The sequence below is a fragment of the Dreissena polymorpha genome, chromosome 8, assembly GCF_020536995.1.
Source record: "Dreissena polymorpha isolate Duluth1 chromosome 8, UMN_Dpol_1.0, whole genome shotgun sequence".
Taxonomy (NCBI): domain Eukaryota; kingdom Metazoa; phylum Mollusca; class Bivalvia; order Myida; family Dreissenidae; genus Dreissena; species Dreissena polymorpha.
The window spans coordinates 6,406,523-6,423,237 of record NC_068362.1 but is presented as its reverse complement, the minus strand read 5'-3'; the positions used below and the strand labels follow the sequence as shown (position 1 = coordinate 6,423,237).

Here is a 16,715-nt window from a genome sequence, read left to right as displayed (position 1 = left end):
GAACCACCGCCAAAACCACCTCCGACACCACCTCCTAAACCGTAACCCCCTCCGTTTCCACCACCATAATCACCACCGAAACCACCTCCCGAACCGAAAGCGAAACCACCTCCCGAACCGAAAGCGCCCGCGTTTCCACCACCAAAACCACCTCCGTTCCCGTATCCACCACCGTAGCCTCCTAGGAAACCACCACTGCCTCCGCCCTTCTTTCCGGTGAAACCTCCAAACCCAGCACCACCCAAACCTCCAAAGCCTCCGTATCCACCAACAGAATCACCATCAAAACCATTTCCCAAACCTGCGTTTCCACCGCCATAACCACTACCGTAATCGCCTCCTAAGCCGTAACCACCTCCCTTGCCACCTCCGAATCCGCCACCGTAATCACCTCCGTAACCACCATCATAGCTACCTCCGTATCCACCGCCAACTCTAGCACCGTAGCCGCCTAGGAAACCACCACTGCCCCCACCAAGGGCGCAGTGTTTACCATAGCACCCCTTCTTACCGGTGGAGCCTCTAAACCCACTGCCACCGAAACCTCCAAAGCTTAGTCCTCCGCCACCGAAACCTCCAAAGCTTTGCACTCCGCCGAAGCCACCGTTTCCACCACCGTAGCTCCCACTGTTGCCTCCCCCGTATCCACCATCATAACCTCCTCCGTATCCATCTTCGTAGCCTCCACCGTAGCCTCCGCTGGATCCTCCACCGGAGCCTCCGCCGTATCCTCCACCGTAGCCTCCGCCGGATCCTCCACCATAGCCTCCACCGTTTCCGCCCCCGTATCCGTATCCACTTTTCATTCGAAAGCCGGAAACTAAAACAATGGATAGCGTTTTAATGATGATACGTGTCACTGAACATCGATACAAACATTTATGACAAGTGGTGTGACATTCGAATAAGACTGTCTACGACAGCAAGATTACGTAATAATATTTACAGCCACATAACTACTCAAAATCAACGAATATTTCGTAAAATTTTTCGTACAATATTCCGTGCAATATTTCGTAAAATAAAGTCATTCCATAAAACATTCATGTTCCTTTTATCTTAATCCAACATTTCAACGCTAGATGTGGTATGATAACAGAGATTTAATGATATACAAAATGCTCGTTTTTATTTTTTTCTGACACAATATATTTCATGCGAATTCCCGCGACAATATCCGAACATTTACGAGCAAACGCGATATTGGATAACTTTGGATAACTTTCTTTTACGAAATAATTTACGAAATATTCGTTGATTTTTTAGTATGTATATGGCTTTAAATGGAACATTATGGAGTACAGCACTCTCTAAATCGATACGTTTACTGCGCAGTAGATCGTCTTCTGATGATAATATAAACATAAAAAACGTTCCTGTCAATAGTATTTATTCCCTTATGTCTTTTTAGTTATCGTTGTTTATGACAAATCACACATAAAGTATTATTCACACCGTTTAATTGAAATTTCGTGTTTATTATTTTCCCGGAAACATCATTTTGATGCTGTCGCGGTTTAATTAAAATTTATTTAAGGATCCATATTACATAAAAAGAACGCTCTTAATGTAGTTTTAATCTCGGTCAACATCGACCAACATTTTCATCTGAAGATTTAAATATCTTGTTCGTGTTTACTCAAACGCGTTTTGTATTTCGCTTCTAATTTCGCTCACGTTTGCATTTCTTATAACGCACAACAATTTTTGAAGACGAGTATTAAATAATAATTATAATAATTATTATTATTTTAATCTTTAAAGACATACAAATCTTACCTGCGCTTACGACCAGCACTGTCACAAGTACAGCAATTGAAGTTCTCATGGTGGTGTGTAGCTTAAGCTCTCTCATAATGCCTTAACACCTTAACCCTTATATAGTGTGGACTAAAGAGTGACGTTGCAAAATGTAATCATTCATGAACACCTTTGCGTTATGATAAGGAAATAAAAATATCACTCAATCTCAAATTAAATTTTCTTATCACCCCATCAATTATTGGGCATTAGCATATGCCAACTGTACTGACCAGATTGATTTATGTTAGTGGTAAACTTCAATGAACATATTCACAAAACAAAGTGCACAGGTACTTGAATGATTTATATGTTTCTTTGAACATACACTTTTATTTCCATACAGAAGGCCTATCAGGCCCATATCGTTTTGTTCTTATTGTTTGATGGTTCGGTTGGATTTTAAATTGGTTTCAAACGTATGTCAGTCGTGTCACGGTGATCAGTTTAATCATTCACACGTTTCCTCGGTTTGATTTTTTTCAATACTAATTACACAGCCTTGTGCGAGTAACCGACCATTTCCCCTTCCTGAATCGGAAAATGGGGGGCGAGTGTCCGTAGAAGAGTTTTGATGACCACTCCTCACATACGTTATGTGGCTGTGCTCGAACTTCTAGTTCTGCTAACTTAGTATACTGCCTTTTGTATTTTTTAATTGTAAAGCTTATATAATTTAAACACACGATTTATATTATATAATACAGTTAAACTGTGTTATCATGGTTTCGCATAAGCAACGGTATCAACCTTTGAGTCGGACCAAACCGACTAGAAACACATGGGCTAGCGTACACATTACCCACGTATGCGTTTCGTAAATTTGTAAACCGGCTTAATTAGTTGTTGATGGATAGTTTAGTATTGTTTTGTATTTGCCATCTAATTTCAAATGCAAGTCCTATTGCCACCTCTACGACAACAGTTTAGTTTAATAGTTTATTTCAGTTTCACTCTTCATGATACATAATATTTACATATACATGCAATAAAACAATCATGAAAAGCTTTCTAAAAGAAATATGAGAGACTCAATATTTATGTCTCTTAACATTTTTATTACATAACATTATTAAATTTGTTTAGAAAATATACAAAGTAAATTAATTTTAACGATGACTATTTGATTAATCTTTAAAATTGTTTAAAATGCATAAAAGCTATGCCATTAAACATACTGTATTTGTGCTTTTATTTTTAGAAAAGCTTCGTTTTCGAAGATAACAAAGTTCCTAGATAAAAACAGATTTACAACATGTGATATACTTACAAATTACAATGTATATTTTAAGGAACATTAAAATGACCGCTATGAGTTAATACACCAATTCTCATTCCTTTTGGATTTATTACTATAAATTAGAAGCATATCATATTTACACCTACGCGATCTTTATTTATTACAAAAAAAGGACTCCAAATCGGACTTGTTTTGAAATAAATATATGGTTTATATACTAAACCAAATAAGAGTGAACAAATTTTCATATCTTAATTTCGAAGATTTTGCAAGCTTTGATGCGATTTGGTTAAAACTACATGCTAAAGGGACTGTTATTGAGCGAACTCGTTAAAGTTCAAATAGTGTGAAAAACATTCTTAATTTCTTTTTAAATGCTTTGACTTCAAGTACCTTACGTTTTTCTAGACCACAATTCAAAAGTGAGTCACATTGACAGCAGGTTTATATAACATAATGATCAATAAACGCTGTAACACAGATAATAACACACTTCAACGCGCATGAAGATTACATCACATGTATAACTGTTAACTGTACATCTAATGTATTCCTCATACAACCGATTCATATCAAAATATCAGCTGGGGCGGGTGGCAATTAAAAAAGGGGCGAGCCCTAACGTAAGATGGGAGAGCTTCGCTATTTATATTTTTGTAAAATAGCTATCGAACGTTTTTATCAGACAGACAGACATTTTATTCAAGACATGTACATATCTATATGTTCGTTTAACAATAAATATATTTTAACAAATATAAAGGTGGTTTTCTTATACATCATCTACAAACTTTCACACCTGCCCCATAATAGTGAGGAGGGCGAATCGTTGTATTTGTATTTATTTTGACCTTGCGGTCAAGGATAACCCATGAAAGTGCAAGCACTTATTTCCAATGGGGTCCTTTTGGTTTTTTGCTGAAGAGACAGCAAGCAGAAGAGACAGTATTGGGATACAAGGAATCCGGGTGCGATACCCTAGCTCTTTGCGAATAGATACCTTGGTTCTTTTACGTGCTCAGTGTATAGCACCGATACACGCGAGAATTACCTGGGTTTCATACCAGTACATCTCTAGTTGGGTGGGAAACACTTGAAGCATTTCTGAAATTTCCAGTGCCCCGGCCAGGTTTTGAACCTGGGACCAATGGAATGGTAGACCGGAGTGTTACCACTCGACCACCGCACCACCCATTAAAAGATCGTTAAAAGATAATGAGCAAGCTATAATGAAATTAAAAGCGAGTCGCTAGGAAAATAGGGGGACTTTTAAGTGGACGAGTCATTACAATTCCCAAAGCAGATACAAACAGACAAGAGTTTCTCAAATAACGGGTCATTATAGTTCCCAAAGCAGAAACAAGCAAACAAGAGTTTCGTAAATAACGGGTCATTACAATTCTAAAAGCAGAAACAAGCAAACAAGAGTTTTGCAAAAAACGAGCATACACAACTTCAGCGTAAAATGAATGCCGCAGTGTACGCACGCCTGCTCAATAACCGATAAGGCGTACAATTCGAAGATGCAAATTATGCCAAAAACTATTGATAAATAAAATGCAATAAACGGCGATGAGGCTTTATTTTATTAAAACAGGAAAATAAAATCAACGATATGCGATGTCACTGGATTCTGAGTGAGCGTAACATGAAAATATTAGTTTTAAAATATTTATTGGCTCTGAGTAAACCGTAATAACTTTGAATTTTCGGACACTCTTAGTTTTCGGACTCTCTTTTTTAGCAAAAATAATTATTTTTCTTGACTCTTAATTTTCGTATATACGGGTTTGCGTCCATAATTAATGTCTCTTAATTTTCGGACATATATTTAACCGCGATATTCTACAGACTTCGGCTTTGTTTTCGCTTATCTCGTGACACTTCGATCATGGATTTTCACTTCCAGATTTAGATCATAAAACCTGGCAGATGCATGCCTGATGAAATAGATTCGCGTAATTGGGTGAATAACCATGTATACCAGTAGAAAATAATGGATTCACCCAACACCCTTTGCAACAGTGTCGTCCTGTTAAGGGAGCATAATGTTTTCTATTTTTACCTTTTTGTTAAATATCATTTCATGCAGGATTAAGCAAAACTGTGAAGTTGTATTTATTCCTTTAAGCAGAAAAAGAAGAGTTAATCACACGAAAATTATTGTACATCGATTTATTGTTTTTATGTCAATATTATTATAATTTTCTGATACATTAATTTGTGTCTCTAAATTTTCAGACACCTGTAATGTTTTAATAATATTTATGTGCATGTCAATAATTATTAAATGTTTCATGAATAAAAAGAAAAACATCTTTGATTCTTATTTTAGGTCTGTTCCATGCTGGAGTTTATAGAGAAGAAAATAATGTAATATGGATATTTAAGAATGCTATTGTAAGATGACCAAATGTTGTATGGTTCTTACACGGTTGAAATATCTGCATATGATACCTAATTTGAAATTTTATTGTGGAATGATCTCGAGGAATTTACACCACGTGAACTCAATCTAAACCAGTAATATTTGCAAAAGAAAGAAATTCGTATTGTTTCACACCTATGTGGGATCAGGTGGAAAGGGATCCTTCCGAACCACTGTCTATATGTCAAAGCGTGCTGTTACTGCAATGAAGCATTTGGCACGTTGAAATAATGTGTGTTGTGTTCAGGTGATAGCCGATCATCTCCACATAGTGGATTATTTAATGTCAATAGACACAGCAGATTTGAAATGAATGAGTTACGTATGTTGTAGGGACAGTGGTCTAGTGGTAGGATGCTGGGATCGGAAGATCCCTGGTTCGAATTCCGCTCGGAGCACTGGATTTTTCTGAGTAAAAAATTTATCCCACGCTTGCTCCTCTCCACCCAGGTGTATAAATGGGTACCTGTGAGAGAAATAAGTCAATGTGCCGTGGCTGCCTTCGGCGCCATATATAAACGGACGACTTAAATCCCAGTGATCGGGGGATTAATGTCGAAGTCGGCTGAAGACGCATACGTTATCGAAGCAAACTATAAACTCAAAATTTGGGCACTGCAATAAGTAGTGGTATGGCGTTTTGTTTGAACCACAGGAGCAGAGAGGACTCGAAGTGATGTTTCTACGGGGTAACACTTGGTTTAAAAAATATTCGACAGGGAAAACGCATTTATATAAAAGTTCACTGAACCTGAGTTTAATATAGATACGCTCAAATCAAAAATCAAATCAATATTTATTTATTGTCGGTATGAATACAAAACATTATTACATAAGCTATGAATAGCTTTTGACCGACATAACATAAACATAACAATATAACAATTACGCATAGGAACACAAAGATAAGAAATTACATGGTCATGCAAATTATAAGTTAATTTATAAAACACGTTGTAGAATCACAGTGAGAAACATACATAAAAGAAAATGGGGATAATAAATTAGTTTATTTAAAAGCTGTGTTAAAGCTGCTGATCTTGACCCTTGACCCAGGGTCTAAAACTGCCATAAAAGGAGAAAGGATAAAAAACTGACATAGAAAAAAGAACACAAAAGTGCGACACTTAAAATAAGTTTAAAGAACTTATCACCTTAAATCAGATTTGAAGGGAACTGATCAGCAGCTTACACACCATAAAGAACAATATCACATCATACATGTCACAAAGAGGCAACATAGTTTGAACACATATAGCAAATTATACGCAATAAGGATAATGTCATGCAAAACAAAAGCAGCTTTCACACCATAAAGAAACAGCATCACATCATACATGTAACAAGAGGCAACATATAGTTTGAACACACATAGAAAATTATACGCAATAAGGATAATGCCATGCAAAAGCAAAAGGATTTTGAACTAATGACATAACTCATGCTATGACTAGCAACTGCAGGAATGAATGCAAAATAAATACGTAATAAATACAATATACATGCACGACATGCATCATAAGAAGCACAGACTAGAATGAGACAAGAGAGGTTTATTGGCAAAAAGTACATGAGCAACTCTCCCCGTCCCATGACCCAATCAGACTTTTAAAGCGGTCATAGTTAACCTCCTCTCTCAGATGTTGGGGGAGGGAGTTCCAAAGTTTGGGTGCATAGGAACGAAAAGAGTTGCTGCCATAACTAGTTCTTACCTGTGGTATGGTAGCTACATTTTTATACCTAAAATTGAAAGAATGGGATTTAAGAGTAACTAAGTCATGTAAATAAGTTGGTCCTTGTTTATGAATAATTTTATGAATTTCTAGTGTAATTGTTCTAATTCTTCTTAGTTTTAGATTCGGTAATTTAGATTTAGTTAAGAGAGTTTCATAATCTGAATTGTAGTCATCATATATAAACCTTAATGCTCTTTCCTAAATTTTATCAAGTTTTTTAGTAAATACTTCCCCGCAGAAATGCCAAGTAAGTGGGCAATAGTTGAAATTTGAAAGGATGAAAGAGTAATATATATTTAACTTTCCTAGTTTACATAGATTTTTTCCTATCTTTTTGAGAACGTTAAGCTGCCTTGATGCCTTCTTACAGATACTGGATATATGTTTATCAAATTTAAGTTTAAAGTCAAAAGTGACCCCCAAAAGTTTTACAGATTCATCACATGGGATTGTACTGCCATTCAAATAAAAGTTAATATTTTGATCTTTTGTCCTTTTACCAATCGCAATTGCCTGTTGCCTGAAATTTGTCAGGATTGGCTTGCATGTGATGTCCGAGAACCATTTTATAAGTGATTGACTATCAGACTCCAAAGATTCAATAACATTATCTATATTTGCATCACTGCAGGATAAAGTGTTGTCGTATGCATAGTTATAAAGGTCACATTTATGTACATAATCAAACATATCATTAATAAAGATGTTGAACATTACCGGGCCTAAAATAGAGCCTTGGTGCACCCGTTTATAAATATCTTTGAAAGAACTCCTGTTGGAGCCAAGTTTGACACACTGTTTCCTATTGGACAAGTAATTTGAGAGTAGATCTAGGGCTTAGTCAGAGACCCCATAACACCCAAGTTTCATGATAAGGAGGTCATGGGGGAGGCAGTCGAATGCTTTGGACAAATCCGTAAGTATAGCTGCCACATATTTATTTTCGTTTAGAGTTTTTTTCCAGTCCTCAGTTATCTTAAGAAGAGTGCTTTGACAGCCGTAACATGGCCTAAAGGCTGATAGAAAAGTATTAAAGTGATTATTGAAGAAGTCAGTAAGCTGAGTATTAATTGATCTTTCAAATTTTTTGGACACAATGGGCAATATACTAACGGGTCTATAATTACCCTTATCAAGAGTACTGTTTTTCTTGTGAACCGGGACTACCGGGGCTATTTTTAAGCTATCAGGGAAAGTTGACGTCTGAAAACTCAAATTAACCATATCTGTAATATGTTCTACTACTGAGGGTTTAGAAAATTTAAGGAGCTTAGCAGATATTCCATCATGACCTGTTGCCTTTTTGGATAATAATTTATCAATTTGTTTACAAATGAAGGACTGATCTACAGGTGTAAAATTTAGCTTTTTGTCATACTTCATATGTTTACGTATGGAGTTTAAACTAGGATGGTTTTCGTTAATTGGAATAGAATCTGACCCAATGGCCTTTGCGACATGTACAAAAAAGTCATTAAAAATATCACAAACCTCGGACTGATCACTTATAAGATTATCCTTTTCACATAATATAGTATCCTTTTTTACAAGTGTTCCTTTGTTTGTTAAAAATGGTTTAACTGTAGGCCAAAAAGATTTATTTTTACATCCTCCAACACATCTTTCTATAAAATATTTATTTGCTGACTTTCTTTTTAAGCTAGTAACAAAATTTCTTTGTTTGCGAAAATTTTCCCAGTTTTTGGAAGTTTTATACTTATTATATGTATTTTGTAACATGCGTTTCTTATAGATTGCTTGTTTCAGAGTTTTATTTATGTATGGGACTGGCTGATCTAAAGACTGTTTGCGCTTTAAAGGAGCATATTTGTCTGCGACCTCCATAAATGTTTTGCTAAAGTTTGTATATGCCAAGTTTACATCGACAGACTGAGAAATTTGGTTTGAGTTGCATAAATTTGCCTGCACGTCTAGATTAAAATTAACAATGTCAAAATTTTTAAATGTCCTATAATAGAACCAGTTTGATTTTTTCCGTGGAGCTTCATCTGAAAAGCAATCAAATTATGTACATCAAACCAAATGCTGATTGGTTATTTGTTAAAATAACATCCAAAAGTGACGGTTCGCCATTTTTTGTAAAGCAAGTTGCTTTTTCCACTAAACTAGATAGATAAAATACATCAATTATATCCTTCAAAGGTGCGCATTTTGTAGGATCAAGTAAATCAAAGTTTAAGTCACTTGTTAATATATAATTATCATATTTTGAGTTACATTTATCTTATGTGGTCATACAATTGTGTTGGAAAATTTCATTTGACATTGATGGGGGTTTGTATGCCCCTAATACAAGCCTTTTCTTTTTGTTCAAAATTACCTAATTACTTATAGACTCGATGTCTTGAAATTCTAGTTCTGTCTTTCTTTTACCCGCTATGTCAGATCTTAAATACGCTGCAACCCTACCACGCTGTAGTACGATACAAAACGTTCACTTATCTAACAGTAATGTATGTCCTTTACATGAATCAAGTTTCTTAGAAAAGCTATCATCACGCTGTCGGACTATAATTACTTTTTTATCACATAATGATAGATACACAATGCCATATACAACATGTGCTATATTAAAAAGCGATTTAATACAAATTATGAAGATACATTGCACAAAAAAGTCATTCAGCACTTTTACAGATGAAAGACGTATTATTTTTTAATTTAACATAAACAAGAAACAAAACAATCATTTATATTCATTCGAAAAAGTGCATTTCTTTTTCAAAAAATCGTCAGTATATTGTTTACATTAACTTTTTGCAAAAAAGATAAATTAAAAGAGAGTGTTTTATAGCAATACTGATTTACAACTTGATGGGTAATGTTGAAATCCACGTAATATTGAGTTTGAATTTCAGCAGTCTACAACACGGTTGAACCTTTAAAGGAAAGTCCGTTTCAACCAAGGTCGTGTTCTTAACATAAGTGCACAGATTCTCTGTTCGGAACACTTGCTGCTTTTATACTATCAACGGATAAAACAACTTTTATATAGATTAGTCCGGCAGAAAAGTGGCCATTTTTCCCTAAACCTGATACTGTGGTGTATAGTAAATGTTAATGTGTTATTTGTTATGGGACATGCTACCGATGCAGAATATAAATGATGCCGGGCTGGTATCTTTGGGGGTAACGAGATATTCAAGATGGCATCCAAGATGGCGGTATCTTTGGGGGTTACGAGATATTCAAGATGGCGTCCAAGATGGCGGCCATTTTCAGCCTGCTGTGTTAAAACAAATAGATATGCATTTTTTATGTATTATAATGTCATTTTATATAGTTAAACAAGTAACATATTAATAAAGAACTGCAAACATGTGTTATATAAACACACAATGAAGATTGCGTCCAAAATGGCTGCCAGAATCGATTTGGCTGCTAAAAAATGCTCTTAAAAACCAAGGTTATACCCCAATTTTGTCATAAGGATATAATGAGCATGAAAAGATAAGGCAAGTTAGTAGCAATTAAGTGTTTAATAGGTGTTCGATTCAATGAATTCAAATAATACGTGTGTAGAGTATAGTATAACACGAACGTATCGACCTAATCCTGACCATTGAAGGACAGTTATATTATCTGTGTGAACAGTAAATTAAACTTCGTCAAAGGTTTGATTTGTGTCATGAAAAAACACCGGTGTCATAACTGTCATGAAGCACATAATATAACAATTGAAACACCATAAAGCCATATTTTTTAAACATCATAGTATAACGTAGTATGTATACTATTTTAGCTCATGTTGGAAGTTGTTTTCTAGCATAGAGTGATTGTTTTAATGTACATATTAGTTCAGTTCCCATGTTTGTCTTTCGTACCAACAATTACATAACGCAATATACCATTATTCTCCATCTTTTCTTCCTCATGGACAAAGTAAGTTATCTCATGGACATGCTTTGTCTGATCATTGATTAAATTGTATTATGTCAACCTGTGTGTTTTGACAATTGCAAAAGATAGTACATGGTAGTTGCGCTATTTACATGAGCACCCAAGTGTTGAACATTGGCTATCGCTTATACACCCACATTTTATTATTTTAAGCACATTAAGTGGAGCTTAAGCAATATTTTATGCTTCTGCAATGGGTAAAAGTGTGTTAATCACATGGATTCAGATCAGGGAGGGGGCTGCATATAACGCGGTTTTCCATAAACACGACTGTGTGTGAACACGTTTAACATTTTCATAGAATTCTTTTGTGGTAGGCAGGCAAGATTGCTAGCGATGGCATAGCCTTCCCGACTTAAATACCCTGGTTTCCCAAAGGGTCTGTCTTGTAATACACGTTTCCTCTGTATCAGACTTTCTATAGATGCTGAGACAAATCTTCCTTCACGTTATCTTTCATACAAGCTGTAATATCGCCTAACAGTCTGATGGAATCGCCTGCGTTAAGCATCTGATTAAATGTTCCCTTACTGATACCAAACTATCCAGCCACCTTATTGCATTCAATCAGCTGTTGTTTGTTCTTAGTGACACCTAGTATAATATTCTGTGGTGGTACAGACATATCACCCGTTAGATCGATAGATCGACACCCTTAAGACATTGGATTGTCAATCTGACCTCTCCACACTCTTGGTGATGAACTCCATGTATTGGCCAAACATTACGTAGACATCGAATTTTTTCAGAATCTGTCTTACATACGACTTAAAGTTGTCAATATAGTCATGTATCTTTCCGTCGTCTAAGGGCTAGTGACACAGGATAGCAGATTCATCTATTAATGAACATGTGATCTGGCTTACAATGTGCCGCTCACACACTTTAATTGATTTTCAGCACCTATTATGTTTTTCATATCCTGAGTTCCTCTGCTTCAGTAACATAAGCAGTAGGTACTGGAACCAATACTTGGTTTGGTATATGGTTATTATAAATGTCCATAGAATTAGTTTGTAAGCCAACCATGCCACAGATTGATGTCAAACACTTTGGTGTCTGCACCCCTAATGTGCTTTTAAAAAACAACCTGGGATTCAACTGTTTTAGCTATTGACCCATACGAATTGTGCGGCCATGAGTTTTCATATTCCATAATTTGGGTCTTACCAATACCTTTTGCTTGGTCAACATGAGCAGACGTTGGTGCTATTGTTCCTGTCACAATGTTAACTAGACTGGGTGGAGGCTTGCTTGGATTAAACGGATCAATACATTCTGTCAACTTACTCAGAATACTTGCTTTATCCGAAGCAATCTGCATGAATCCTCGCCCGCTTTTCTCGTTTGTGTTGTTCATTAATGTCAACTAAACTGGCACTGCTCATTTCTCTCAGATCTTCTTCCGTCCTGTAGCAAACATATGTAGGCTCAACCTCAAAACCTTGCGATGTTCAGATTGAAGTGATGAACTTATAATTCCCTTCTTGTCATTGCTATATCTCATAAAAGTTGTTTCTATTAACATGTCGCTCCATATGGCATCCCATACCCCCGGAACATGTCTAACGACATGCTCATTCTTTAAAAACTTGTCTCGTGCGCTTTTATGCACGTTTTCCAGCAACCTTAGATAATAGAGGCCGTACCTCGAGTAGTTTGTGTGTGCACCAGCAAGAGGTATGGTAACATTAACTTAACTGATGTCAAGTGAAGCGGCCAATCACCTTCTCTTTCTGCTCGAATATAATCATTATAAAATATCATGCCTTAATCAAACAATCAACCCACAATTTGGACGTACGACTGGACACATGCTATGCTGTTAAGATTACATTTATAGATCATCAAATGTCTGAAAATTATTCTTAATGAATACCTTGCGCAACAATTCCTCTGTCACTATTCGTAATGCTCGTACACTCTGTGGATATTTCTCCCAATTAAAAAGTTTGGGGATTACAGCAAATGTTGACGCATGCAGCTCTTCCAACCCATTATTTGCCATAAGCGTTCCCACTTACCCCACATGTAATCTTTAAACATGTTTCTCTGATTCAAATGTAGCGTGGTAAACTGTTATCTAATGTATTTTAAACATACTTAAGAATTATAATAAATTGATTTGCGTAGTCCATGCTTGCCCGATGTAGATCAAACGGGTTTAATTCACTTGTACTTACCGAGTATGTGTACATGATGTTCGCACCTAGTGTTTTATGCAGTACTTTTCTATGTTAATTATGGTTTCTTCAATGTTCCTTGTCAGTAATCTCTTTTTGTTTAGGTAAAATAATACATTTAAGGGATTTTAGTGATTAATATTGAATGGTCTTTAAACAAATATCATTCAGAAATCTAATTATGTCAGTTTGTACAGCATGAACTTTCGATTCAATGTAGTGGAAATGAAATTTTAACTGCAATTATTTGCATAAGCGACCATATTGGCAGCCGTCTTGCGTATGATCTGGAATTTGCTTTAGATTGATTCACTTTAAAAACATTAGCCTTCATATGATCATTCTAATTTTGGCTGAAAAGATACAAAATAATGGATACAGTCATGATTATATCCCCATATTCGTTAACATTCTGAAAACGACGGCCATCTTGGACGCCATCTTGAATTTTTCAAAACTCACAGAGATACCAGCCTGGCATCATTTGGATTCTTCATCAGTTATATGTCCACTAACAAAAAACACTTTAACATTTACAATACATCACAATGTCGGAGACATATAATTTTCTAAGGAAAACATTAAGACAAACAGCATTGCATACACAGTGATGGCAACATCGGTAACACCAATACAAATACATTCGGGATAACTTTTAAGATGTTTCTGTATAAGAGTACTATATGTTTTTGTTGGTGACTTTTAATCTGGATTTTTAATTACTCGTCCCAATCTAGTCGTATTTAGTCGGCACTCTATCCGATCGTCCGTTTTCTAATATTGATGATATTTAATTTGCTAGGATTAAAACGATATCCACCGATAATGTTATCTATAAAACTCGATGTCCGTCCGTCTTTCCTACCTTCGTTTTTGGTCGTGATCTCAAACATTAGTTATCCTGTCAGCTAGGTTTCAAGCAAAAACCCAGGAATGGATGAATCGCATGTTATATAAAGTGTATTTCACATGCACACTTCATAATGATCGCATGCTGAATCTGACGTTGCACTCCAAACATATTACATTTAAAACAATTTCGACAGATCAGAGTCAATATACCACCACCCTGTGGAGTCTAATTTAATTGTGCCATGCTCTTTAAAACAGGGGTTTCGTGCATTTACGTAAAGTTTCGTCATAGATTAGCCGCCTGTGAAGTCCACACAGACTAATCAGGGACGACACATTCGCTTTTATCATATTTTTCGTTTCAAGAAAGTCTCTTCTTAGTGAAAATCAAGTTTAGGCGGAGAGTGTCCCAAATTAGCCTTTGCTAATCTGGGACGACACTTTATATAAACATATGCATTTAGCCCTCTTTTTACAGAGCACGGCTCAATTATTGTTCGAAAATCTTTCAGGGCATATTAATTGTTAAAACATACATGCTTTAAAGAAAGGTCGCGTTCCAAAAATGATAGATACTTTCTTTTCATGGTTCTTACGGTATTAGAACTCTAACAAAATCACCAAATAATAAAAATGTGTTCGCTGTCTCCACTTCGTGTCAGATAAACCTTAATAAAACGCCATACTTTTTCAAACTCTTAGAGTGACAGGGTAATGCCCGTTCATAGCTTTAATTATAAATGACAAGGTTTACAGATTATGTATACATAAGACCATATGAAAACACTTTAATAACATACAATACCATATACTGTCAACGTAACAATTACCGCTTTCTTGTTATGTAGAAATACAAACAGGACATGGATATATTGGTTGCAACTTGGAAACAGCCGGCATACTTAAATTGCACTTGCATTTCGGTATACACTGTCTACTCGTCAAAATTTCAGCGTTTTGTATGCAACCGTTTCATACTGCATCCGTCGGATATTTAACCGTGTATAAGTTAACCCATTTATGCCTTGTGGACTCTCCCGTCCTTCTAAATTGGATCAATTTATTTCCAAAATTAGGGATGTCTAGTATATTTGTTTCTATATTTATAATATTTCTTACTGAAATTATTTTAAGCAAACAGCGCAGACCCTGATTGATGCGGCGTCTCATCTGGGTCTACACTGTTTGCCAAGGCCTTTTATTCTAGACGCTAGGCATAAATGGGTTAACCGTGTATAAGTTAAGCAAACGAGTTTGATATTATTACCAGAGTTCCACGCACTATTTTCTGTCGGATAAATTGGCCACATTAAAATAAATCGACAGTTTGACATATAGTTGGCTTGGTCATCTAGCTAAATGGTCAAGGAACTATTAATTCTTTGAAGAAACCCTATTTCCTGTGTTACTTGTTCTTAAATGTATATATATATATATATATATATATATATATATATATATATATATATATATATATATATATACATATTGTTTTCTTTAATTCCATCCATAACTGTTGTTAACATGCAAATGTATTTTTTTACACGATCTTTTGCTTATTTGCCCAAACAATTTTTGGTCATCTTATCTTTATTTATGCCACCATGTAGTACTATTGTGCATATAGTGTTTTGATAGTTTGCTTATTTTACGACATTTAACAATAAGTGAATTATTCGCTATTATTGTTTTAAACAAAGTTTCACAAATGATAAATTATACAGAGCAAGAAATTAAGAAGAACGTCTGTGAATAATATTCCTCCTGACGTCTCATTATGTATTCTTTATGTTTCTTCTTTGAATAATAGATAATAATACAATAATGATACATTTACAATTATATTGTTTTTGTTGTGAGTTATGATTTTTTTTATTAAAGACCCTATACTAATAAACTATGCCAAAGTGGAGGAATTTACTGTGTCATTTTAATAATTGTTTCTCATCATAAATATATTGAATTTAAGTTGTTTTGAATATATGTTGCTGTTTTTAAGATAAGTACCACCTATGTTTTAAGGGGAATATCAATTGTTATCACTTAGAATGTGTTGATTGTGCTTGTTTAAACTTTGTTTAACGCAACTAAATCTGTAGTATACGTATGTAATCGGATTTAACTAGTGCAAAAGAAACAACAAAACCACGAATTAATGCTTCCAGTATAATTACAATTAGCTATGTACAACTTTGTGAAATAAAAATGGATCTTTACTTCACTCTCAAAGTCAATGTAGGAGTCCATCTAGTCTGAAATATAATATATAATAGTACGTTATAAATTGCAATTTTTTTGCTTTAAGTAATTCAATAGCGTTTAATTTTTTTAACGCATAACAATGCAGTTGTAATTTGCCTTCTTTGCGAATCTGATGAGGCAATTAACCTTGTTGGCATGCACACAGAATATTTTTAAATAGTGTTATTTAAAAAATGCCATTCAAAGGTTTGCATTTAATTATTCGTGAAACAAGACAAAGTTTTCAGACAATAATATTAATAATACACGCCGTAATATACTAACTTTGCGTCCAGCCGACGTGTCCATCCTTT

General features: G+C 35.2%; 2 protein-coding genes and 1 long non-coding RNA gene across 3 annotated transcripts in view; 1 reads left to right on the top strand and 2 right to left on the bottom strand.

Moving 5' to 3' along the window:
• LOC127841671 (uncharacterized) overlaps positions 1 to 85 on the bottom strand; it is a 660-nt gene extending 575 nt beyond the window's left edge. Inside the window, exon 1 of the long non-coding RNA XR_008031198.1 lies at positions 1 to 85. This exon is cut by the window's left edge and continues 187 nt beyond it. This is a non-coding gene — a long non-coding RNA (uncharacterized LOC127841671).
• LOC127841657 (uncharacterized) overlaps positions 1 to 16,715 on the top strand; it is a 425,798-nt gene that overhangs the window by 167,705 nt on the left and 241,378 nt on the right. The gene's annotated exons all lie outside the window — the stretch shown is intronic.
• LOC127842205 (uncharacterized) lies at positions 105 to 2,275 on the bottom strand (the record flags this gene model as incomplete). The annotated part of the gene is made up of 2 exons (XM_052371558.1): positions 1,780 to 2,275; positions 105 to 820 (listed from the first exon to the last, which is right to left on the bottom strand). Coding segments are annotated over exons 1-2 (792 nt in total), but the record flags the coding sequence as incomplete, so codon positions are not given.